This window comes from Saccostrea echinata, unplaced genomic scaffold (assembly GCF_033153115.1).
Source record: "Saccostrea echinata isolate AGI-Se365-2 ecotype Australia unplaced genomic scaffold, CSIRO_AGI_Sech_v1 ptg000073l, whole genome shotgun sequence".
In the NCBI taxonomy this organism is placed as follows: domain Eukaryota; kingdom Metazoa; phylum Mollusca; class Bivalvia; order Ostreida; family Ostreidae; genus Saccostrea; species Saccostrea echinata.
Window position 1 is genome coordinate 1,259,098 of NW_026889822.1, and position 27,104 is coordinate 1,286,201.

Here is a 27,104-nt window from a genome sequence, read left to right on the forward strand (position 1 = left end):
GCTTTACAGCAAGTATGTATTCTTTTTCCCTTTGTTTTGCACTGTCTTAGTCTCGTTCAACCAGACGCTCGGCTGTCTCCGTAAACTCCGACCAGCAGAGAGCTCTTTGGAGTTTACGGAGACAGCCGAGTGTCTATGAACGAGACTAGTACTGTCTTTCTAATCTCGGCAGCATTCGGCAACACCTCGGCCGATTCGTACCTCATCTACATATCACAAAGGTGACGGCATCAGCCGAGGTTTGCCAAATGATCTCGGCAGCAGAGCCGAAGTTTACAGACACAGCCGAGCATCTGTTAACTTTTCTTTTGGTAGGTTCTCAGAAAAAAAAAAAAAAAAAAACTAATGAAGAAATACAAAGCCAAGGAATTTTCAAGAATCATACGGCCTGATAGGTTTAGGTCAGTTTACTGTTTAAGTTTGTTTATTCATTATGTGTTTGATATTTTATTAATTCAATAGTTGTTTGATATTTTATTAAATCGTGAAGCTTAATCACGTGTATACAGTATAGACCGGCCACCTTACGCGCATTGTCCGGATGTCTCACATGGAATCATCTGATCTCTGAAGCCGATTACTAACAGAACCACTGAAGTGACGAAAGAAAGCCGATAATGGGAGAATAAACATTCATATAATGACTGAACAGTTTCTTTTTACGTCCAGAAAATTTAATTTTGCATTTACGTCTTGTATTGACAATATATTCTTATCACTTACTTTTTTTAAACGTCCGAGTTTTTTCTGATACTCTAAATAAAGTATGACTTTAATTTGTCGACAGACCTGTGAATGTGCCCGCATAAAGTGTCGTTAGACTAGTTTAGTCTTAATTAAGTCCAGTTGTAAATTATGGACTGGAGCAATATAGAATTTTTCTGCATTATATGCATTATAAACTATACGTAAGAAATGATAATAATGTAGTTTTTATGAATAAGCGCTAAAGCAGGACCCCAGTATGGAACAAACGACAGTGTACACTTAACACATGATCCCATCTCCCAAGTTAAAAACAAATTATTTTTTTCTAGAAACCTAAATGATTAAATAAGCCCCTTTAAATGGAAAATCATAAGTTTTGCTTCTTAAATGAATAGAAAATTCAGAAACTTCGACAGAAAAAGCATTTCTATACATCTATCCAAAACAATTTTAATAGGAATGTTTAATCTCAGAAATGAAAAGCTTCTTCAAACAAACCAAACTGCGACCATTCTGATCACAAAAAACCAGCGGAGGTTTAATCAACAATTAATGGATCTAACAAGTCGTATCTTTGATATTATGACTCATTTTCATGAACTGCTCATTTGATGTTGATTTTCTCCCCCAATATTCTGTCAAGAAGGTGCTATAGTATATGACACACAATGCAAAGCAATTTTAGATTACTTCGCGATAACAAAGCGAACACGAAATCTATCGGCCTTCAGGACAAAAAATGGGGGTAATCACTCTGCCTTGCTGGGGACCACTAAGCATATTATGTTGTCTGAAGCTTATAAATTCAATCAGAAAGATGGCATCTGTCCCCATCCCTCTGCTAAGTCCGACCCCAATTCAATTTGTTGTCTAATATATTAGATCTTATTGATTGTTTCGCTGATAGTATTGAGTGAAGTTGACGAAGTTTAATCGCAAAAAATTCAGCAACAGAGAAAAAAAAATAAACGGCCGACTTTTTAGGGAGAAATTGCAATCCGTCGATCTCTCTTTAGTCTGACGGGAGTAAATAGATTGACGAACGAGTCCCATCGACCTTTGTAAGAAAAAACCCATCCCCCTGACGGCAGATAAAACATATACCTATTGATACAAAGGATCCCCTCCATTATTACATAACTCTGAGATTAATCTGACGTTTGCAAGAATCACGCTTACAGGAGTGGAAACCAGATGTAATATTTATTTTTGTTTTATTTTGAAATAATTCAATTTTCTAAACAAATAACAATTCTAACACTCAAATATACTGAGTGTCAATGAGTACCCGATTAACTGATTACATAAGTGCCTTCAAACTTCTACAATACAATAATGACAAGATTGGCACAAGGTCTTGACTACCGCGCAAAGCATACTGATTTCAAAAATCTAGACACAGCGACAGTATTTATTAATGACATGCAGAAAGGAGTGCTGTAAATAATGTTAACTTTAAAATATCTTCCAATTCCATGCCCCGCAACATAATATTCAGTGTTGACATTGGAAAATATTGTTATATTCCTATTAATTTCAAGTATAAACTGGATAAAAAAAACATAAGTGCTTCATTCGGAAACACAAAATCATACAATTTTACACTGTTTTAGAAATATCACTAATCACCCCCACTTCCACCCCCCCTCCCCCGAATGGTCAAAATATGGTACATCGTTTTGATTTGTTAACTACGTTCTTCTTAGTTCTCAATGTTTACGGAGTCTGGATCTACGACATGAAAAAAAAATTAAAATAACAAAGAGTGACAAATTTATAAATACAGCGAAGAATATGAATCGTGAACCGGACAAAAACGGATCCCAGGGAATTCCAGAGGTGGGATTAGGTGGCTTGGAGGAGTAAGCATCTCCTGTCGACCAGTTACATCCGCCTTTAGCCCTCTGTATTGATAAGGTAAACGGAGTAATCAAGTCAAAATGTCTTGAAGAACTCTAAATACATGAACCAAGATGAAACAAAATCTTTTCTGAATGACCTTTTTTTTTTAATTTATTGATCGAGTTTCTATTACCTGTGATTCCTCCGTAGTTATTTATTATATATTAACAACAAAAAAACTTTTGAAAAGACCATAAGGTTAAATCATGTGATCAAACCACTTCATTGCCCCGTGAAGTTTCCATCTTATTTACTTAATAAATAAAAACGGTTTCTTTTAAGTATTTAACTTTCTAGAGTTACCTCTATTATATTTCATATTTGTCAGCATATGGGAATAATATATTTTTGAAATACGTGTGCTTTACGATTTATAGTGTTCCCAGAGATTATTGAGAATATTTATGATACATTTAACTAAAAATTTATTAATAACATAAAAATATAATTTAACTTTACTATTTTATTTAATGACAATACCACCTACTTTTCTAAAGATACATTCAATTTTCATAGATAGCCTCCCATTTATTTTATATGCTTTCTATTGACTGCTGATGTTCAAAATTACAACTATCAAAAATAGAAAGCCTATATAAACTATGCATTAGTAAGGCATTGTTAAATCTGGTGATATTTCTGAAACACTAAGTATTTCACTGTCGACTTTGTATTGTGTGGTACAAAATATTAAAAAAGAAGAGGAATTCAGTTAAGGAAAAGTGTTTGTAGGCCTAGTAAACTAACATTACATATGAAAGAAGGCTTAGAAATTCGCTCGGTAAAAACTGTTACAATACTAAGGGTAAAAACTGGGGTTTCATTCCTAACTCTACCAGCTCTTTCCCTCTTCCATTTTCCAACATTTTGTCCCAAGTGAATCAATAGTTGACAGTGGAATATTCAGTGTTTCAGAAGTATTGCTAGTTTTGCAATTCTTTGATAATAAATATCTACACTAGGTTTTCTTTTTTCAAAAGCACCCATTTTGAACATAAGCAAGCGATCGAAAGTATACAAAGGAAACGGTATATTCATGAAAACTGCAAATAAAATAAGAAGGTAGCAAGTATTTTCATTTGATAAAAAAAACTGATTTAAAAAGAAAACAAAAGGCCCAAGGGTCTTAAAGGTCACCTGAGTACAATACAACAATTTAGAGGATCCATAAACTGATAAATAAAGCATTGTTGCCCAAAAGCAAGAAAAATAGTATGATTTTCATCAACAAAATAATTGGTCTAGTATCTATCTGTCCCCCATTTATCACTATTACCATGCAGACTACTAACAAACTGTCTATTTTCTAATCCCATATTATTACTTCTCAAATTGGCCTCTCTTGGCCTTTGAAGAACAATTAAAAAAGATAAGTTATTTTTGTCTCAATTTTATTTATCTATTATTTCCAAGTCTACCTGATCATTAAAACTATGAAAGTACTTTTTGTATTATACAAAAAATATTCTTGCATAATTCTCTTATTCTATTAAGCATTATTTACATTGATTTATTATCAAAGGTGAATGGCAAAGGGGAATAACTTTGTTCAGCAGAATACAAGTTAATAGAGCCCTGGCCAGTACCAGAACACTTGATTAAATGGTCCAGGTTTTCAAAATTCTGGTAAAAATATCCTTGCATACTAAAACTTTTCTCTGTTTGCCTCGAATATGCCAAGAAGCATAGAAAATTTTCAAAGAAATGCATTATCACTATATTATTAAATAAATAAAGCCCCATCCTTACACCAGAACATCTGACCCGTTGGCCATAAGCTCACAATTCTGGAAGAAGCACCCTTGCTCATCATAACTATACACTTGTTTCTTTGCTTTATAACCAGTAGTAGAAAAAAATATTTTGAAAGAAATTATTGGTAATGCTACCTAAGGGACTTGGTCTTGAATTGGTAATGCTACCTAAGGGACTTGGTCTTGAATTGGTAATGCTACCTAAGGGAATGCATTTTCACTATATAATCAATAGAGACCACCCCTTTCACCACAACCCCTGACCCTGGGGCCATGAAATTCGCAATTTTGGAAGAGGCACTCTTGCTCATCATAACTATGTAGTTACTTAGTTTATTTAATACCCAGGAGCAGAGAAGAAGATTTTCAAAGAATTAATTAATGCATTTTCACTATATAATCAATAGAGCCCCGCCCTAACACCGGAACCCCTGACCCTGGGGCCATGAGATTCACAATTTTGGAAGAGGCACTCTTGCTCATCATAACGATGTACTTAGCTAGTTTATTTAATACCCAGGAACAGAGAAGATTTTCAAAGAAATAATGCACTTTCACTATATGATCTATATAGCCCCACCCTAACACCAGAACCCCTGACCCTGGGGCCATGAAATTCACGATTTTGGAAGAGACACTCTTGCTCATCATAACTATGTAGTTACTTAGTTTATTTAATACCCAGGAGCTGAGAAAAAGATTTTCAAAGAAATAATGCACTTTCACTATATGATCTATATAGCCCCACCCTAGCACCAGAACCCCCTGACCCTGGGGCCATGAAATTCACGATTTTGGAAGAGGCACTCTTGCTCATCATAACTATGTAGTTACTTAGTTTATTTAACACCCAGGAGCAGAGAAAAAGAGTTTCAAAGAATAAATGCATTTTCACTATATAAACAATAGAGCCCCGCCCTAATACCAGAACCACTGACCCTGGGGCCATGAAATTCACAATTTTGGAAGAGACACTCTTGCTCATCATAACTATGTATTTAGTTAGTTTATTTAATACCCAGGAGCAGAGAAGAAATTTTTCAAAGAATTAATGCATTTTCACTATATAATCAATAGAGCCCCGCCCTAACACCGGAACTCCTGACCCAGGGGTCATGAAATTCATAACTTCTGAAAAGGCAGCCATGTTCACCAAAACTATGTTCTTAAATAATTTTTTTAATACCTAAGAGCAGAGAAGATTTTCAATGAATTAATGTATTTTCACTATATAATCAATAGAGCCCACCCTAACACCAGAACCCCTGACCCTGGGGCCATGAAATTCGCGATTTTGGAAGAGGCACTCTTTCTCATCATAACTATGTAATTACTTAGTTTATTTAATACCCAGGAGCAGAGAAAAAGATTTTCAATGAATTAATGTATTTTCACTATATAATCAATAGAGCCCACCCTAACACCAGAACCCCTGACCCTGGAGCCATGAAATTCAAGATTTTGGAAGAGGCACTCTTTCTCATCATAACTATGTAATTACTTAGTTTATTTAATACCCAGGAGCAGAGAAGATTTTCAAAGAAATAATGCACTTTCACTATATGATCTATATAGCCCCACCCTAGCACCAGAACCCCTGACCCTGGGGCCATGAAATACACGATTTTGGAAGAGGCACTCTTGCTCATCATAACTATGTAGTTACTTAGTTTATTTAATACCCAGGAGCTGAGAAAAAGAGTTTCAAAGAATAAATGCATTTTCACTATATAAACAATAGAGTCCCGCCCTAACACCAGAACCCCTGACCCTGGGGCCATGAAATTCACAATTTTGGAAGAGACACTCTTGCTCATCATAACTATGTACTTAGTTAGTTTATTTAATACCCAGGAGCAGAGAAGAAGTTTTTCAAAGAATTAATGCATTTTCACTATATAATCAATAGAGCCCCGCCCTAACACCGGAACTCCTGACCCAGGGGTCATGAAATTCATAACTTCTGAAAAGGCAGCCATGTTCACCAAAACTATGTTCTTAAATAATTTTTTTAATACCTAAGAGCAGAGAAGATTTTCAATGAATTAATGTATTTTCACTATATAATCAATAGAGCCCACCCTAACACCAGAACCCCTGACCCTGGGGCCATGAAATTCGCGATTTTGGAAGAGGCACTCTTGCTCATCATAACTATGTAATTACTTAGTTTATTTAATACCCAGGAGCAGAGAAAAAGATTTTCAATGAATTAATGTATTTTCACTATATAATCAATAGAGCCCACCCTAACACCAGAACCCCTGACCCTGGAGCCATGAAATTCAAGATTTTGGAAGAGGCACTCTTTCTCATCATAACTATGTAATTACTTAGTTTATTTAATACCCAGGAGCAGAGAAGATTTTCAAAGAAATAATGCACTTTCACTATATGATCTATATAGCCCCACCCTAGCACCAGAACCCCTGACCCTGGGGCCATGAAATACACGATTTTGGAAGAGACACTCTTGCTCATCATAACTATGTAGTTACTTAGTTTATTTAATACCCAGGAGCAGAGAAGAAGTTTTTCAAAGAATTAATGCATTTTCACTATATAATCAATAGAGCCCCGCCCTAACACCGGAACTCCTGACCCAGGGGTCATGAAATTCATAACTTCTGAAAGGCAGCCATGTTCACCAAAACTATGTTCTTAAATAATTTTTTAATACCTAAGAGCAGAGAAGATTTTCAATGAATTAATGTATTTTCACTATATAATCAATAGAGCCCACCCTAACACCAGAACCCCTGACCCTGGGGCCATGAAATTCGCGATTTTGGAAGAGGCACTCTTTCTCATCATAACTATGTAATTACTTAGTTTATTTAATACCCAGGAGCATAGAAAAAGATTTTCAAAGAATTAATGCATTTTCACTATATAAACAATAGGGCCCCACCCTAACACCAGAACCCCTGACCCTGGGGCCATGAAATACACAATTTTGGAAGAGACACTCTTGCTCATCATAACTATGTACTTAGTTAGTTTATTTAATACCCAGGAGCAGAGAAGAAGATTTTCAAAGAATAAATGCATTTTCACTATATAATCAATAGAGCCCCGCCCTAACACCGGAACCCCTGACCCTGGGGCCATGAGATTCACAATTTTGGAAGAGGCACTCTTGCTCATCATAACAATGTACTTAGCTAGTTTATTTAATACCCAGGAACAGAGAAGATTTTCATAGAAATAATGCACTTTCACTATATGATCTATATAGCCCCACCCTAACACCAGAACCCCTGACCCTGGGGCCATGAAAATTCACAATTTTGGAAGAGGCACTCCTGCTCATCATTACTATGTAGTTACTTAGTTTATTTAATACCCAGGAGCAGAGAAAAAGATTTTCAAAGAATAAATGCATTTTCACTATATAAACAATAGAGCCCCACCCTAACACCAGAACCCCTGACCCTGGGGCCATGAAATACACAATTTTGGAAGAGACACTCTTGCTCATCATAACGATGTACTTAGTTAGTTTATTTAATACCCAGGAGCAGAGTAGAAGATTTTCAAAGAATTAATGCATTTTCACTATATAATCAATAGAGCCCCGCCCTAACACCGGAACCCCTGACCCTGGGGCCATGAAATTCACAATTTTGGAAGAGGCACTCTTGCTCATCATAACGATGTACTTAGCTAGTTTATTTAATACCCAGGAACAGAGAAGATTTTCAAAGAAATAATGCACTTTCACTATATGATCTGTATAGCCCCACCCTAGCACCAGAACTCCTGACTCTGGGGCCATGAATTTCACATTTTGGTAGAGGGCTCAATGTTCATTACAATCATGCCAACAGTTTGACTGCTTGATGTCTAGGAGTAAAGAAGAAGATTTTTAAAGATTGCATTAATTTTGGTGGTTTTAGCCCCACCCCTCAGGCCCTAGGGGGGAAGGGACCATGAAATTCCCAATTTTTGTTCCCCTTCACCCATAGATACTATATGCCAAATTTGGTTGAAATTGGTTGAGCGGTTTCAGAGAAGAAGCTAAAAATGTTCAAATGTTAACGCACGACGCACGTCGCACGACGACAGACAAAAACGGAGAGCAATAGGTCACCTGAGTGACTCAGGTGACCTAAAAACATTTCATGAAAAAAATCTTAATAATTTTTTGGAACACTATAACTCAGCTGTGACAAAAGATGTTCTAACTTGACTTCTACCTCTGACTGGGCGCATTCATCAAAGAATAAGTTTGAAGAGTTTCTAAACTTTGAATTTTTGAATCTTCAAAGAATCTTGATGAATTTTCATATTAGATTAACTGATTAATTTAATTAATCTGATTAATTAAAATATTGATTCTGAAAATTCCGTTTCCCTGTACCAATGACCGTGTACGTAGGTCAAGGAAAAGACAACATCATGGTTATAACCAGTTTATTGTAAAATATGACCTTCAATAGTTTCTCAATTGCAAATTAATGCACCAGATATTTCATTTCAAATTTAAGTTCAAATTCCAGTAATCTGAACCTTTAGGAAATAAATGAGGGTCAAGAGCTCACATTGGTTAATTATAAACTACCTTTATGCAGAGGAATGAAAAAAAGTGAAGATAACGAACAGTGATTGATCTCCAAAAATCTACAAACAATAAAATGTGAGAAAACGGCATAAAAGCGGACCCCCAGAAACTCAAGAGGTTTGATCAGGTGCCTAGTAGGAGTAAACATCCCACTCGGCTATGTATTGATCAGGAAGACGGGAGTGTTCTGTAGTCAAATGTAGTATAAAAACAAAGCTCTAACAATTGGTATGAAACTCGTCAGCCAAAATACGACCAATGATAGGTTATATTTGTTAAAAGGTCATTTTAACAACCATACAATTTACGATAAGCTGGCTTTAAAGGAGATTGTTGAAGTCTCTGTAACTCTAACATCAACTAACTGTCATTAGCTTTCCTCGATTTAAAAATTGATCGTACTCGGAGCATGGTCTTAAATATCGAATTAGTTGGGAAACGTAAACACCATATGCAGGTGATAGCGGAATGTAACTGCATAAATAAGGAAAGTTGACGATGGAAAAGCAGAATTCATCTTGTTTGTAATACAATTTTGTAAACAATTGGCCCTTATCATCTATAGTCAGTAAAACATTCAATTATAAAACAGAATGTGTCTTAATTTCAAGTTTATTGAGATATATCGAGTCGACATATGAATGGAAGTAAGTATTGTTAATTGATAAAACGTCGCCGATATATCTTAATGTCGAGTTGAAAGCCACAGCAAGTGTTTTCTTTTCTCATGTAAAAGTTTTGGAATAAATTCTGCTTCATAGAAATAGAAAAAAATAGGTCAGCTAATAATGGTGTACCCATCGAAATTCCAACAGTTTGTTGGAAGGAAGACCTGGTCTCCGAAGATTGCAAAGTATTGTCAATGAGGAACTCCAGCATCCTTTTAACATCAACTTCAGAGTACTTTTGTGTAGAATCAGAGTGACTATTAAGAAAGTAATTTTATTGATGGCCAATCACAAGAAGACATTTTTCGAGTTCCATTTTTATTGAAGAAACCGTTGTCTATGAGATCAAAAAGCCTAGGTTATAATTTTTCGTGAGGAATGCTTGTATGAGGAGAGAAAAAGCTCACTGATATGATCTTGTTTGCAAATACAACCTATCATTTGATCGTATTTTGACTGACACGTTTCCCACCACGTCATTTTTTAATCCAATTTGAAAATGAAAAAGGTGAAGATAACGAACAGTGATTAATCTCGAAAAATCAAAAAGAAAAAAAAATACAAATTTGTGAACAGGACATAAACACGGATCCCCGGACATTCCAAAGGCGGGATTACGTGCCTAGGAGAAGTAAGTATCCCCTGTTGACAGGTCACACCTGATCAATATTGAAGGCTTCCGACGAGTCTGACCAATCGAGAAGATGTTTAAGACTTCTAAGCAATTGATCCGACTTTTGGCGTTCCCAGGGGTTCGTGATTTTGCCCTGTTCACGATTTACTGGGTCCAAAATTTGCAACAGGATGGAAACCAATCCTAATCGTGACATAAGTAGTTTCTATATAGTTTTCAATTAATGGAAACCTCTGTTTGGTTTAGATTCCAGACAAGGGAGAAATCAACCTATAGTTTCCCCCAATGTTTCCAAAGATGGGAAATTACGGAAACATACATTAACGGTTTCCTCATAGAATCCCGACAAGGAAACTTCAATCTGCGGTTTCGTCTGTGTTTCCCAGATGGGAAACTTTGGAGATCTGCTTTTCTAATTTTCACCTAAAGATGAAATGGCCCGGAGATGTTGAACAAATTTCTTTTACAAACAGAAGTGAATTATACCCTGGGTAGTGTTGAACTTTTCACTTTTTTCAGTAGGCATTTTTTTCTATTTATAGATATCACATGATGACGTCGTAGTGGAGTGCTTCTTTTATTATGAGAACAAATAAAAAATTATACAATATGTCCCTTAGCCTAAGATTCACTGACGTCCATACAATGGATAATAATAGTAACTGTTTTATCTCTAGCTTTTCTGATTTACACGTTACATTTTACAAAAAGTGTATATTTGTCGAATAATGATCTTGGTGCTGCCTAAACATACCTGCGAATTAACATGTACATTTTTTAAGCGCTAAGCGCGCATGCGCAAGTGCTTACTAGGATATCTTTAGATTACATGATGATTTCCATGATCTTTTAATCAACGATCTCTACCGACCATATACATGTATACAAGGGCTGTGTTCAATACCATAGTTGCTAACCTAAGTTTAATATGTGCTACATATCCAGTTGTTTTGATAAGACAGCTCACCTACTCGTAAGGTGTTTATTTCATCATACAATCATCGTAAGATTTTACGTTGAGATAGAGGGAATTCCTTCAGTTAGTATATATACAGCATGTCGCGTGATGCAAAGTTTATCCAAGTAGGATTTCAAGATTTTTTGTACCTAGCATTTAATATTTACTACATTTTCTTAGTGGTTGCTAAGCTAGCAAAATTCTCATTCAAAATTTATATCTGCACTTAAAATCCATCTAGCTACTAAGATCTGGAACGCACCCATAACAACGCCCTTTACAAATCTTGATATAATTATATAAAAAAATGGGATTCTAGTGTCTTTGCAGGTGCTCCCATTGTTGACATAAAATATATCCGTCGTGTAATATGATTCTTTTTAAAGGTGATTATTTTTTTAAAAAATGTTGTATAATGTTCGATTTCAAAATGACGAAGTCTATTACATTTCAAAGTAGAAAAGCATAAACGTTTTTATTTTAAAAAGAAATATTGACACATCAGCTTCAAATATTACAAGAGCAACAGAATGACTAAACTTTAATTTTCGGTACAAATAAATTATAATTCATGTACATGAAAATCAGAGATGAAGCGTAGAAATGTTTTTCATCAAACGACGAAGATAAATGCAATCTCCTTATACCCAAAATTTATATATAGCAATGAAATCTGATAAAATGATGTAAAATCTTTGGGGATCTCTGTCACATGATGATATCGACATGCTGCTCGGCGGGGTGACTGGCATAACAATAAATGTGAAATATGGGAAAAATCTGTTGTGTTATTCAGCTTTAGCATAATCAGAACAAAATTTAAAAGTCTAATTTTTATTTATTATTAATTAATTCCCAGAAACTCGTAATGATTTGCGTGTATATCTTACACACTCCCATGCTGGGGAATATTTCTTGTTAAACCTTCTATATAAAATCATAACTTTATAAATATCTCATGAAGATGAGAAAAAAATTAAAAATATACTAATAAAATATTTAGCCATTTTAAAAATCTTTTATTCATAATCGAAATATATGTTATAATTAAAGATTTTATTAATGGAACAAATACAAAATGATGTCTCATTTCTCCCTGTGCGCTTTCAAACACAACTACAAGTAGATCTACTACTTCTGCGGCCGATAATAACAAATAAAGTCACGGTCGCCAACAGCCAATATTGAATTTGAAATACAAATAATACTCTTCTTGACATTCGTGAGAACAGAATGATTTATTTTTAAAAATTATCATTGGAATATTTTTTGTGGTCAATACTGTACATTAAAGAGAAGAAAATCTGCGACATTTTTCAGGTGTTCAAAATTCGTCAAAATAAAAAAAAAATCCAGCTAATATATAGCTATATATATAATCTGACTTTTGTCAAAAAAACTCATATTCACCATTGTTTTCCCTCATTTTACACAGAGCTAGCTTTTATACATTCCTAAGAATTATATTTTACAGTGATGGGAAAGGAAGATGGTTCATTATTTTTTGCTCGTTTTTTCCCTCTTTTTTTTTAATTTAAGAAATGTGCTGTTGAATACACCGCGAGATCTCTCACAGAAGACTTTTTAAAGATACATGAGAAAGAAATACGGTGAAATATCTTGCCTTACATTCGGTGAACCACACAAACAAAACTTAAGAGGAACTACATGTAGTTGTCTTGTGTTATATTTTTACTGATACTTGATTGATACATAGTCTTTGGATTAGCACTTGAATTTTCTATTTCCTTGCACAACTGGAAATGACGTTAAGGACGAAAATTTAAGAAGTGCTTTTAACTGCGAACTCTGCAATGCCTGGGTGAAGAGAAAATTCGAACTGTGACATTGATCGAAATTAATTTTTATACCGCAGAAACCTGGACCCACAGTGCAACACAAATAGTCTCGTTTTGCGTAACTGTCTTACTGCTCTATGGTGCGATAAACAAAGAAATTAAAAAAGTAACTCATTTGCTTTAATGAAAATTGCAGAGAGATAGTATATTAGATGCTCTTTTTTAATTTTTTGGGGGCATTTTTAAGACTTTGTTATAGTGATGCAACCTACATTCAATGTCATGTAACCTCACAGTCAAGGTATTCAAGAGTCGGATCTAAGAATGATTTATTTTTAAAGATAATACATATATGTTTCAAACAACTGCGCTTGCCCCAAACGGTCGCGCGCCGTCAAAATATTACATGTACTTATTCCAATGCAATAGGGGCTTTAAATTCTGATGACTTCAAATTGAACAATCCATTTAGTTCATTGCTTAGCGTTTCCCAGTACTTTCAGTACTTTGATTTTACAGCGGTGAATTAGTCAGTTCCTGTGGCTGATTTATGCAAATTGAAATGAGGATTATTTTTATTTGTAGTAGTAGTACTCGTAGTAGTATGCATTGAGGCGTGACGATAAAACTCGGTTTGCATGTAGTAACGCATAAAAAATTAAATGAAGCTAAAAATTTCATTAGAATTTCTGTGAAATTTTTGTGTTAATTAAAAAAGTTATGGACAACACCCACAACTGAATATTACGCTTCTTCCTGTCATTTACGAATCATTTACCAAATAAAAAGTTTTTCCCTAACAAAAATTTACTAAAGTTAACTATAGTTTACTCTGAAACTTTTTTGAGATTTCAAAGTTTAAAATCTATTAAATTCGATAATAGTAATGTAAAATTTGGAAATAATATTTGAATAAACCAATAACATTTCACTTTAATATAAAAATTATGCATGTATGTATTGAAGAACAAAACATATATTGATCTGAAATCCATAGTAAACACACTTTGATTTACTATAGTGAAAAAACTTTGATACTAGAGTAAACTATAGTTAACTATAGTAAACTATAGTACTTTTTTGTAAGGGTTAAGTCGATTGCTTTTTTTGTTTTTGTTTTTTGTTTTGTTTTTTGTTTTTTTTTTTGTTTTTTTTTTTGTAAAAAAAAAAAAAAACAAAAAAACAAAAAAAAAAAAAAAAACAAAAAAAAAAAAAACAAAAAAAAAAAAAAAAAAAAAACAAAAAAAAAAAAAAACAAAAAACAAACTGTGCAGAGGATTAAAGTTGGTTAGATTAAATTACACACCATATTGCATATGGCTAAATAAAACTTGTATTTTTCGTCTACCTTTGCCCAGATGTACAACATGTTGGGGATAACATTAGCGCGACAGTTATGAATATAAAATTATATGTTATTTTCTCTGTTATTGATACTTTTATTAAAATACAATTTAATGCTACCATAAATCTTAAACACTATTCTTTATGTTTATAAGTTTATTAAAGAGGGATAAAAAACTGAACTGGAAAAAAATTTGTACCGGGCCCTGGTGACGGAGTTCGGGTTCATTGGACGTAATTATAATGTACACGGATGTGACACCCTTTCTATTTAGTGATGTTATATAACCGCTTTCGTTACTATAAAGCTAGTACTTAAACAAGTTTTATTTTGTTTAAGTTCATTACTAAGTGTAGCAAACAAAAAACAAATCAAAAATTAATTCAGAGATTATCGCGCAGTGTTTTACGCGTATGGAGACTGAATTTGGGTACTCGGGGATAGTATATTCATTAAAAGATAAATTAGAACATTCAATATCTAACTCGCTTCTTCATACACATTCCAGCCTTAAATAATTTTATGGCATCTTCATTAAACTAAACTAAGTAAGTGACAAACTAATTGATGTTTAGACTCCATTTTCGCACTTATATGACACCTAAACGAATATGTATTGTTTCAACAGAGAACAAGTTATATTCAAGTATGAATTTATTATACGCTCTCTCAGACATCAATTCTGGATAAGGAGGGATAACTTAAAAATGAGTTTTCCTCCTTTGTACAACCTTTATTCAGCAGCCTGAAATAAATACGTGAAGTAAGAATCCTTCGCAGATAATTTCAATAATTTAACAATTTGCTATTTAAAAAAAAATGATGTCCGTGATCTGAAAATGCTTTAGAAGTAAAAATTGTTTACAAATCAAACATCTAGTGGTCAGCTTTTGTGTAAATATAATTTTTGTAATATTATTTAAACTCAGTTTATATCATTTTAAGTATGTAAATATATTTAATGTATTTACAAATCACACGTTTAATGGTCACATTTTCATTACATTTTGAGCGTAAGATCTTGTCTTTGTACCGAACACATTTTCCCCGTAAAATAAAGCGTATTTTACATCTTAATTTCAATTACAAACAGCATAAGGTAAATATTAAGCATATAACGAGCCACTTTGAATTTATGACCTGGAGCAATGTATTGTTATCGTGTTTACATTTTTTAGTGATTTTTTATTTAACTTTCCATTTCTTTGCCTTTATCATTTATTTATTTATTTATTTTGTTTTATAACACAATATTTAATATTCATTTACTCACTCCAGGATACCTGCAGCATTATTATATGATTGAATAATTCCTAGAAAAAATACTAAGTAAGGCCAAGATAAAAAAAATACCTTTGTTTCCCCTAACGCGACCGACCCACTTAAATCGCGCCAACTGAAAAGTTTTTTCTATAAGATTATTCAAATATAATTTTTTTTAATTTTTTTATCAACTTTATATAATATAATTTCATCAAAATCCGTTTTTAGCAGCGGCTTTTGTTGTACTCTGATTTGGCGCCCAAAACATGTGGTCGTAGAGGATTAGGTTTGTGTTATAAAACAACTGTGACGTTTCAGTCTTATTATATATCTTTAACTTATTAGAATCCTACATTCGTAAAACAATTTCGTAAATTAAGTGTACCATGACTAAGGAGTGTTTCGATGGTACATGTATTTACAAATGTGTCTTCTAAAATTAATGTACCTAGTAAACATTGCAAAGCCTGCCTCATGAGCAGATGAAGGGTCCACCTTGTGTATACCTATCAATAAATTTCACTGCATTTCATTTTTTTTTTATCTAATAAACAGTTCATGTATGATCCTTAACTTGTGTTACTATATGGGACCATAGGAGTTGTAAATATGTGTATATAATTATTTTATTTTGATAAATATAATTCAAACATCGTTTTTTCATTCCTTTCATTTATGGGTTTAATAACATTAGAAAGATGGCATTTTTAGCTATGGTTTGGTTGAATTGAATATTCTTAAATATTGTTAAAAATATACATGTTCACTCTTTCGAAGAAGGGTTGAAATTCTTAAAATTGGCTTATGGTACTTCCTCCTGAGATAGGCCCTTGAAAATAGGTTGTTTATTTGCTTTAAAATCCCTTTAATATTGTTGGCCGACAAAATTTGAACATCTGCCTGGTGGAGGGATCCAAATTTAGCCTTTTACTCGGCACATATGGCCATTGATCATGAAGCATCAGTAAGGGATCTTTTTCGTGCCAATATCTATACTGCGACACTGGACCTAAGTTTAATACGTCTCATTCGACTGGCCAGTCTTCACGTCCCACATCGGAACCTGTGACTTAGAATAAGCTCCTAAATTGCGTCCTGACTCCAAAACGAAACTCTCTAAGACCACAGCGCCACGCGAGGCCCTTGACATTTTGCTTGTCTAAGCAAGTAGGTTTGAAAGATATACTGTGATGTCCGATGGTTGAGTATTTGCAAATCTTGTCTTTTTGTAAATATTCGATTTCAAAAACTTTACACTGGCCCGAGATATTTCACAAGTTCAAATGAATAAAACATGTATTTGTGAATTAATTTACCATACGTGTTGCTTTTAAATTTCATTTGTATGATATTCAGTTTAAAAATCGGATTCTTCTGTCTTGTTTATAAAGATATTATTCGTTTTTTTCAGAATGTTTTTTTTCCAAAAGTGTTGTCAGAAAAAAAAAATTACCTACCTACCCAACTCGAGATTTTAGGGTCAGGTTAGGGGAAACAAAGATATTTTTAATGATGGCCTAAAGTTCACCTGCATAGGACCTTCCAGGTGAACATAAGGATTTATTTTTTCCTACATTGGACTAAAAGATAGATCAGGGAATTCGAAATTGATACAAATAGTTCTGATAAGTTATTCTATTTGCACCTGACCCACTCAGTTTTTTTTATATCTTAATTTCAATTACAAACAACATAAGCTAAATATCAAGCATAATACGAACCACTTTGAATTCATGAATTAAAGCACTGTTTGTTATTTGTTTTTTTTATTCAGTAATTTATTTAACTGCTCTCTTTTTCTTTGCCTTTACTGATATTATTACTTTTACATATAGATAATTGCATTCTTCCTGGTATTAGATTACGGATGAATTATTAAGGATGATTTTTTTTTTATTGCTTAATCGCATTTTTTGTCTTAATACTTTTATCATTCCAGTCAACGAAGGTGAGTTCGTTCTACCCTACCTATACTAGATTTCTAAGCTTAAAAAATACAACCGTTAAGATACATAACTGGGTCCAGCAAATACTTTAACAAACCCCTAGTCTTTACTCCTAACGAAAATAATAACTGCTGTAAAGTAGAAACAGTTTCAGCATATTCTACAAATCGTGTAAAACATGTGGACTCTAAACTACAATGAACTTTAAGAAAATTAAAACAATCACATTTGGTTTTCAAAGGTGAGTAACATCAAAACGTATGACTTTTCTACACTTTATACAACCATTCCTCATGATAAATTCAAAATTAGGATTTTTGATATCATATACTGCTTCTTCAATAGAAATGGAACTCGGAAATTTTCATCTAATCATCACAAAATCCCTCTGATTTTACACACAGGTACTCTGAAGTTGATATTAAATGGATGCTTACGTTCACATTGACAACATATATGTAGTCTTTGGAGACCCGGTCTTCCAACAAACTGTTGGAATTGCGACGAGCACTAATTTTACTCATATATTAGCCGACCTGTCTTTATTTCTATGACGTATAATTTATTCAAAAACTTCTACATAAGAAGAAAACACTTGCTGAGGCCTACAACTCGACTTTCATATATATTGACGTTGTTTTATCAATTAACGAAAGTTACTTCCATTCATATGTCGATTCGATATATCCCAGCGAACTCGAAATACAAGACACCATAGAATCTGCCACATGTTTCATATTTGGATGATTTATTTACAGCAAACCAACAATTAAACACTATGACAAACGAGATGACTTTAAAGCTTCAATCGCTCTTTCTCTCATACTTTCTTTATTTATGTAGTAATATTCTGCTATCATCTGCATATGAAGTTCATGTCTCCCAACTTATTCGATACTCAAGAGCATGCTGCTAGTACGATCAATTTTAAAACCGAGACAGGCTACTGGCAGATAAGTTGATGTAAGAGAGATTTCAACAACTTCGTTTGAAGTTAGCCTTTCGTAACTTTGTCTTTATAATGACCTTTTTAGCAAAAATAACCTATCACTGGGTCTTTTTTTAACTGACAAATTTCATACCAATTGTTAGGCCTTTGTTTTCATAATACATTTGACTACGGAATACTAACCCATCTACCTGAAAATACATAGGGCTCACGGTGGGTTTGACAGGGGATGCTTACTTCTCATAGGCACCTGATCCCACCTCTAGAATTAAAACGGGTCCGTGGTTTATGCCCTGTTCACAAATTAACTAAAATTAAAAATTGACAATGAAGGCTATTCATAATCCAAGAAATAATTCATGAAACAAATATTCTTTTTCATGTTGAATATTAATGATATAAATTATATTCTTCCCATTGTTTCTGAACTGCAGCTGTACTGTTTTAACCTAACTGCTTTAGTTTTTGACAGTTATATCAAAGATATAGTCGATACCTAAATGTTTTTCCCTTTCATATCCTATGATACTGTTTTCAGCGATACTACTCTTTCAAGAATTTTATGGACCGTAAGGAAGATCGTCATTTTGAAGAACTTGGTTTTATTTTTACTTTTGGAAATGAAACTTACACTCACATGGAATGGAATTCTTTAAAGTCCCTTGCAGTGTTTAATACTTTTAATATTCCAGTCAATCAAGGTGCGTTCAATCTACTGTACCTATACTGGATTCCTAAACTTCATTAAAATCCTTACAAGGATACATTGCCGGGTCCAGCAAATACTCTATCAAGCCCATATCTTTACTCCTTACAAAAATATTAACCACTGTAAAGGAGTAACTTTAGACTACTGTACTAAAGCATATTCTAAAAGTGTTCACGTTCAAAGGATGAGATTCTTCAAACTAATACTTTTAACATTCTAGTTGATTTACCTCACAACTTCTGACCTACTGTGAAACAACATATCAAGAAGTGATGTAAATCAAAATGGATTCTCAAAAACTCCAAAGAACTTTTAGAAAATTGAAAATTACAAAGTCAGCAACATCAAAACTTATTATTTTGTAACTCTTTATACAACCATTCCTCACGAAAAAATAAAGATCAGGCTTTTTGATATCGCAGGCAATTGCTTCCTCAATACAAATTGGAACTAGGAAATTCTCTTATGATTGGTCTTCAATAAAATTAATATGTCGAAATATCTTATTCGATAAGCAAGTGCATGCTCAGAGTACGATCAAATTTGAGAATTTTATGTTTTGCAAAAACAACTTATCATTGACTAATATTGTGACTGACATGTTTCATACCAATTGTTAGACCATTGTTTCTTTTCATAATATATTTTACTGATTGTTTCGTCTACATGATCAATACATATGGTCACGGCAGGTGTGATCGGTCAACAATGGATGCTTACTCCTCCTAGGCACCTGATCCCACCACTGGAATTTCCAGGGGTCCGTGTTTTACTGTATGTGTACTGTACTGTATGTAGCGGGCTTCATATTTTAGTGACTTTAGCGCGCACAACAATGCGCTAATTCATTAATTTCGATAATAAATCATTTATAAATACGATACACGGCGCAGATTTATGTAGCGCTAATTCATGATTACGCCAGTGATTCCCGGTGAATACGCTAAATTTTGAATACATCAATTTATGAACAAGTACAGTATGTCTTATTCACCATTCGTACTGTTTTCAAGAATTTTGAGATTTATTATTGTTCTTCATCTTCCCCTTTTCATTCACCTCTTGCTTAATCTCTGTTCCATCTCCTTAACACTGCCTTAGAGAAGTTCAAATGGACAGGCCTTAATAATATATACATGTTGTATAGATATATTTTATATATATATTTGTTTTTTTTTAATAAATAATAAATAAATGGTCTTCTGAGCTTAATTACTGTTCGTTTTCTTCATATTCAATAAACAACCAACGAGTTACCCAGTCGAAACTTGAGTAATCATCTTTTGGTCGCCGGTCATGTGATGGAAAGTCAACTAATTTAAAGGGAATTATGAGAACTGAGATGAAATAAGTGTTTCCTCATTTCTAATAAATTTGTAATCACTTTTGTTCGTAAGCTGACGATGAAGATAAATGCTGAACAGTGTCATTACATTCCTTATAATAAATTTTTACAATAATTATTGTATTTGAACGTTTATTCAAATGAGAGGCAAAATAGGCCCAAATTTTATCTATTACATTCTCAACCACTGATTTATTTGTAAACTGATATTTCCATTAAATCTTCCTTGCCTTTGGAGCTAATTTAAAATTTAAAGAATCAAAAATCTTTTGAAGATTTTATCTTTGTTGCCACAATAATTTCATCCGACAGTAACAATACCAGATATTATTCTGCCGTTAAACATAACAGGGGAAAAATTAATAAAACGTAACTGTATGGTAGTTATCCTGGATTTTCAATTCTTGACATTTATGGTGAAATTAACAGATCATCCTTTTTTACTCCTGTACATTCAATAAATGTATATAATAGCAAACATCAGTAAATGTACTTATTTCTTAATTTCATTGACATGTATCATGTACAAATTGAAAAGTTTTCTGACTTTATTTTGAAACAGTTAACATTGGAATGATATTTTGTTTAAAAAATGAAAATAGGTGGCTTATTTAATTAATTTATTGTTCATTTGAGTAGTTGCTTTCTTTATTTTGGTTTAAAGTTTCACATTTGCAAGATATTATCGTTTTATAAGTATATCATAGATGTGTGATTCTGTTCTGTGAAAATGCAATAAACTAACAGGCAATATACAAATCATCCAAAAAAAAAAAAAAAAAAAAAAAAAAAAAAAATACATTTCATAATTTAATTGCCAAGAAAGTTATGTCATCATCTATGTATGAAATATATGGAGATAACGAACAGTATTCAAGCTCAAAAGTCCATTAAACAATACAAAATAGGAGCAGAGCAAACACGGACCTCCAAACATCAGAGGTGGGATCAGGTGCCATGGAGGAGTGAGCATTCCCTGCCGACCGGTCACACCCGCCGTGTGCTCCTTGTCATGATCGGGAAATAACGGAAAAATCCGTCGACAATTCAGTGTGTAAATAATGGCCTAACAATAAGTATGAAAAACGTCAGTCAGCATTTGACTCAATGATAAATTGTATTTGCTGACAAGGTCATAGTATCGACCATAGAACTTACGATGTATATGATTTGTACATTTATCTGGTACGTTATTGAACTTTTCTATTCAATTTCATACTAAAAATAACTACACTAAAATTCTAACATTATATGTAACTTCTTCGTCAGATATTGTTATTTTTACAAACAAATTACATTTTTATGTGAATGTCCTTTTAAATGTGATAATTTAATCGTGAGGAAACATTGATATTCACGATCTGTATATACTTATAAATTCTCCATTACACAAGATTCCACATTTATTCTATTCCAAACAGTTAATGACTTCCATATACTATGAATATGAAAGGGTAGAGATACATTTTTTCTTAAATGCTTGATCCCTAATACATACATTTTAAAGTATTTTATTATTCCTGTGTGGTTTCCACATTATACTTGTATTGTTGATGATGTTGGTGTTTGTCATGCTTCTTTCCACAGTGTACTGGTACTGTTGTTGATTCTGATCACTGAGAATGAAATCACGAGGGATGGTGTCTCGATCTAACAAACAAAGATACATATATATAGGTTTCATAAAAACCTTTATGTTTATGCATAAAGCGTGAAATATAAAATGTGAATACATTACAATGGGATTTTACAATCAAAATGGTATTCCAGTATACATATAAATATAGAAAGCTTTGCATGTCAAAGTCTGACAAAAGAAGTACATCCTCCTCATTCACATTTATCTAAGATATTTCCTAATTCTTTTCTCTTCTTTCTCTGTCAACTTTTCTCATTTGTCCTTCCTCTTATCTTCCATCACCATATTGAAAACTCTTTGAACTGTACCCAAAGTGCAAATCCACCAATGTCCCCTTTCTGAACAATTTGTTTGTGGCACAGAATAATCTCTAAAAATTATTTTTTAAAATAATTAGCATTAAAAATAATAACAAGAGGTCCAGGAACCACATTGTTCACCTGAGCAACAATGGCAAACTCACTTAACTCTGACACAAGTGGCTTTTGTAAAATACAATACAAAAAAGTGCTGGAATAAATTGCAAAAGTATTGTTTTGATATTTGTTCCATACTGCTCAAATTCACTCAAGATTCCCTCCTTAGGCCCCACTATTGTAGCAATGTAGAATTTGTTAAAAAGACTTAATTTTTTCCTATACACAAGTATAAATAACTGTGTAAAACTTTGCAACCCTTCAGGGGCCCCACTGGTGGTTTTGTGGTCATTGTTTCAACAAACTTGAAACAACACTGCATAGGGATGTTTGCAAAATAATATCACAAATTGTAGTGTGGTAGTTCTTGAAAAGCAGATGTTTAAAGACTTTACCCTATATAATTTATAGGTTGAACTTTGAACCCCTACTGGTACCTTATTATTGGTCCTCTGTGCCAAGTTCAGTTGAAATTAGTCCAGCGGTTCTGGAAAAGAAGACATAAATGTGAAAAGTTTATGCCAACAACGATGATGATGGACAACAGACAATTTTGATCAGAAAACTTCACTTGGGCCTTCGGCTCAGATGAGCTAAAAACAAGTACTTTCATTTAAAATGATAGTACTTGTTTTTACCTCATCTGAGCCGAAGGCTCAAGTGATTTTAAGGATGAATATGATTGGAAAAATTGTTTGTGACATCCAACAAACATGAACTAATTTTCTATCATTGATCATATTTACCAGCATAGATGTCCTTCGAATAAACAAATATATATCTCAAAATTTTAACATTAAAGTTTAACATCTATATTTTTACATTTTTAAAATGTTGACTGCTTACTGTTTTCATGCTAGCATCATACTAGCAGCAGTGTGAAGTATTCCCTCTCTGGATTTGTTAGCATAATTGTAGGAGGAAGGAAACATTTTTATCGATAATTATGAAGAGACTTAATGGAGGGACCTTCTATATCAACTTCTTTGTTACCCATCAGCTAAACCATTTTTTTCCCTAAACAATTCAATTCACAATGTATAGCTTAAATGGAATGCAGTGCAAAATTTTGTTTTGACAAGGTAATTCAATTTAGCAATAGACTTTGATACTTCTTAGGTTGATATGTAACATTATACAATTAATTACTCCTTATAAGGTCAACATGGTGAAATAAGGACCCGAGACCTGGCCCACGAGGTGACCTGACCTGAACAAGGCCGCGTAGCGGCCTAGGTCAGGTCAGTTCAGCGAGTGGGCCAGATCGAGGGTCCTTATTTCACCATGTTGAACTCATAAGGGGTAATCAATTGTTTTATTATACCGGTATAAGTTGATTAAGACAATTTTTGTAGGCTTAATTACTAAAATAATCAATTATGTATTAGACATACGAACTGTTATTATCAGTGTTTCATCGGGATCGGGATTCGCTAGTGAAGTTGCTTACTTTTTGCCTGCAAGTCTTGTAAGTTTTTGCAACGCCGATTTATTAAAACACTCTGTGATTGTCATTAACATGCATTTTTATAAATTCATAAATACCATTTCCGAGTACAATTACAATCTGGTGCAGACTTTAACTGTACAAAAGAGCCAAGTCTGCATTCGTTGAATTGACTTTAGAGGTCAGTGTTTGCTCTGCTCCCGATTTGTATCATTGAAATTTTAAGCTTGATTACTGTACCTTATCTCCAAAATATTACATGTATATTTAACAAATTACATATTTCCGTGTTGTTCTTAGAAATTTGATAGTTATATCGTGATTAAGAATTGATTTTTACAATTTCAAATCCTGTATATACTTATATATTCTCTGTTACACATCATTTTTCAGCTTATTCGTTTCTATCAATAATAGTTCACCAAACGTACGCGTAGAATATGAAAAGGTATAGATGCATTATTATGAGCTTAATTCCTACGTTTTCTACTTTTTCCTGGTGTCTTTACCGATTCCACAAAGTATCTTTACTATTTTGATATTGGTCATTGTCTTGTGTGGTTCTACGTTTTAATTGTACGCTTTACTTTACTTTTGATCATTGTCATGTTTCTTTTCACAGCGTACTTGTACTGTTGCTTATCTTGGCCACTGCCGTGTTTGATTCTATCCAGGAGACACCACAGCAGATCGTTAACAAATACAACAACTACAGGACAATCTGTAATGGACTTGGATATCAGAACCTAAGTTGCAAAACGGACAAGAAAGGTTTAGATTTATGTTAAATAAACTTTGAGTGGTTTTCAATATATGAAGAAGATATTCTTTGTTTTGTTGTTGGATTTGGAATTGATTTTACGGAATTCTTTTACGTGTGATACAGGATATATATATATATATATATATATATATATATATATATATATATATATATATATATATATATATATATATATATATATATATATATATATATATATATATATATATATATATACACTCACACATATATATAACTATTAAATCCAAATTTAAATGAAAAACTCAAACTTTAATCTAAATAAGACAATGTACGATTTACTGTTGGTCGTAATTAATTAGCGATAATTAATTCGTTCAATTATGTAAATCACACTTTACCAGCGTACACCCGATAAACCGGACGCAATTCATAGCGCTCCGGATTTCTTTGTTCACAACTGTTTATAAACTCCAAATTAAACATGTAACATTGTAAATATTTAGTGTTTGGTAGTTTAGTAGTAGTGCTAGTTGTTTTTGCTTCTCTATTTCCTTTGTTTTTATGACTTCTTAACTTTTTTCTTTGTCCTGAGGAAGGGACAGGTTGTCCCGAAAATTTGACAATTATTATTGTTCGTGTCGTTGGTCATTTTTAGTGCTTTATATATATATATATATATATATATATATATATATATATATATATATAGAGAGAGAGAGAGAGAGAGAGAGAGAGAGAGAGAGAGAGAGAGAGAGATTTATACGAGTACGAAGCAAATTATATCATTAAAAAAAATCTTTATTTCGTGTCTCACGTGTAAAATAAATTCCATATCTAACTACAAAACATTGAATCTTTTGTCTAGTATATTTTCGTTGATATTCCGTTTGATTCTGTCTTTGTGTACTGTTTTTTCCGAGTTTGGCGATTGTGAAACCTTATATCTAAGCGATTGTGAGATTGAAAATTTCATAAATTTAAGAAATTTCGGCAGTTACAGCATTTGTCAGAAGAGTTTATTTACTGGATGCTGTCAACAGGGGATTGTTTCTCCTCCTAGGCACCTGATCCCACTTCTGGTATTTCCGGGGATCCGTGTTGATGCCCTTTTCACATTGCATTGTTTGTTGATTTTTTTTTTAGAACGATGGCTGTTCGTTATATTCACCTTTTTTTAATTATTATTCTCGCTATTTAATAACAAGGGTATTTTCCTTAAAACACCCCTCATGAAGGGAACGAAACATCGAGAGTTTGTCGCTTAAGATTTTCTCACAAAGAAAAATATTCCCTTTTACAATATTTGCTACGAAATATAGCACTGTAAAAAATCTCTTCATGTAATTAATAAATAAATGTTTTTACTGTTGAAAATGTTTTTACTGTTGAAAAGTCGCCCGCGTGGCGCAATGGTTAGAGCGTTCGCTCTAGAATCGCGGAGTAAGGAGTTCTTCCTTACGTCTTCCTTACTGTGGGACTGGAGACCGGTCCTTCGGGTGTCGCAGTAGGTGCTGGCACGAAAAAGATCCCTCACTGCTCAATGGTCCTGTGTGCCGAGTATAGGTCAAAATTTGCAGCTCTCCACCGGCAAGTAGTGGCGTCTCCATATGAATGAAAAATTCTCGAGAGTACGTTAATCAATAAAGAAATACTGTTGAAAATGTAACAAAAGTACTTTTTTACATTGTAATGTTCCTTGGGAGGCGTAAGTCGCAAATTATTTGAAAAATAAGTAATTAGGATATTTATGTTAAATTCAACAGCTACATGTTACAAATCTTCTTATAGATCATTGGTTTAAACATTTATACTTTCTTTTTTTTTTTTTATAAAGGAAAGGTGTAAGTTGCTTTTCAAACGACACTAAGCAAGTACTTGGAGAACATGGGTAATGAACAGAGAGTGATATTTGACAAGGTGACCTTGAACGAAGGAAATGGCTATGATAAGAAGACAGGCGTATTTACCGCCCCTGACGAGGGTGTGTATAAATTCAGCTGGACAATCATGACAAAAGGAGGTAAATATTTCATCAGTGAGATTATACATGATGGTAAAAAGATAGCAAGAAACTATGCAGATGGAAGAGGTCTCACTGGCTATGATATGTCAACAACAAATGCCATTGTCAAAATGAAGAAAGGCGATAAAGTGTGGATAAGAACATACCATAACTACGGCCAATATGCTTTTGGTGAACATTGGGGAAATTTTTCCGGAAATAAGTTATAAATATAACATTTATTCAGAATAAAAATTTGACACAATGACAGAACTCATTTCATTTTCTATACCTACTTGAGTTTACAATAA

The 27,104-nt window shown here is 33.2% G+C and overlaps 1 protein-coding gene across 1 annotated transcript; it reads left to right on the plus strand.

The window, feature by feature from the left end:
* Positions 1-24,486: 24,486 nt before the first annotated feature.
* LOC133176331 (heavy metal-binding protein HIP-like) lies at positions 24,487-27,023 on the plus strand. The gene is made up of 4 exons (XM_061311458.1): positions 24,487-24,494; positions 24,669-24,817; positions 25,388-25,393; positions 26,638-27,023. The coding sequence occupies exons 1-4, from the start codon at positions 24,487-24,489 to the stop codon at positions 27,021-27,023; spliced, it is 549 nt and encodes a 182-aa protein (XP_061167442.1).
* The last annotated feature ends 81 nt before the right edge of the window (positions 27,024-27,104 follow it).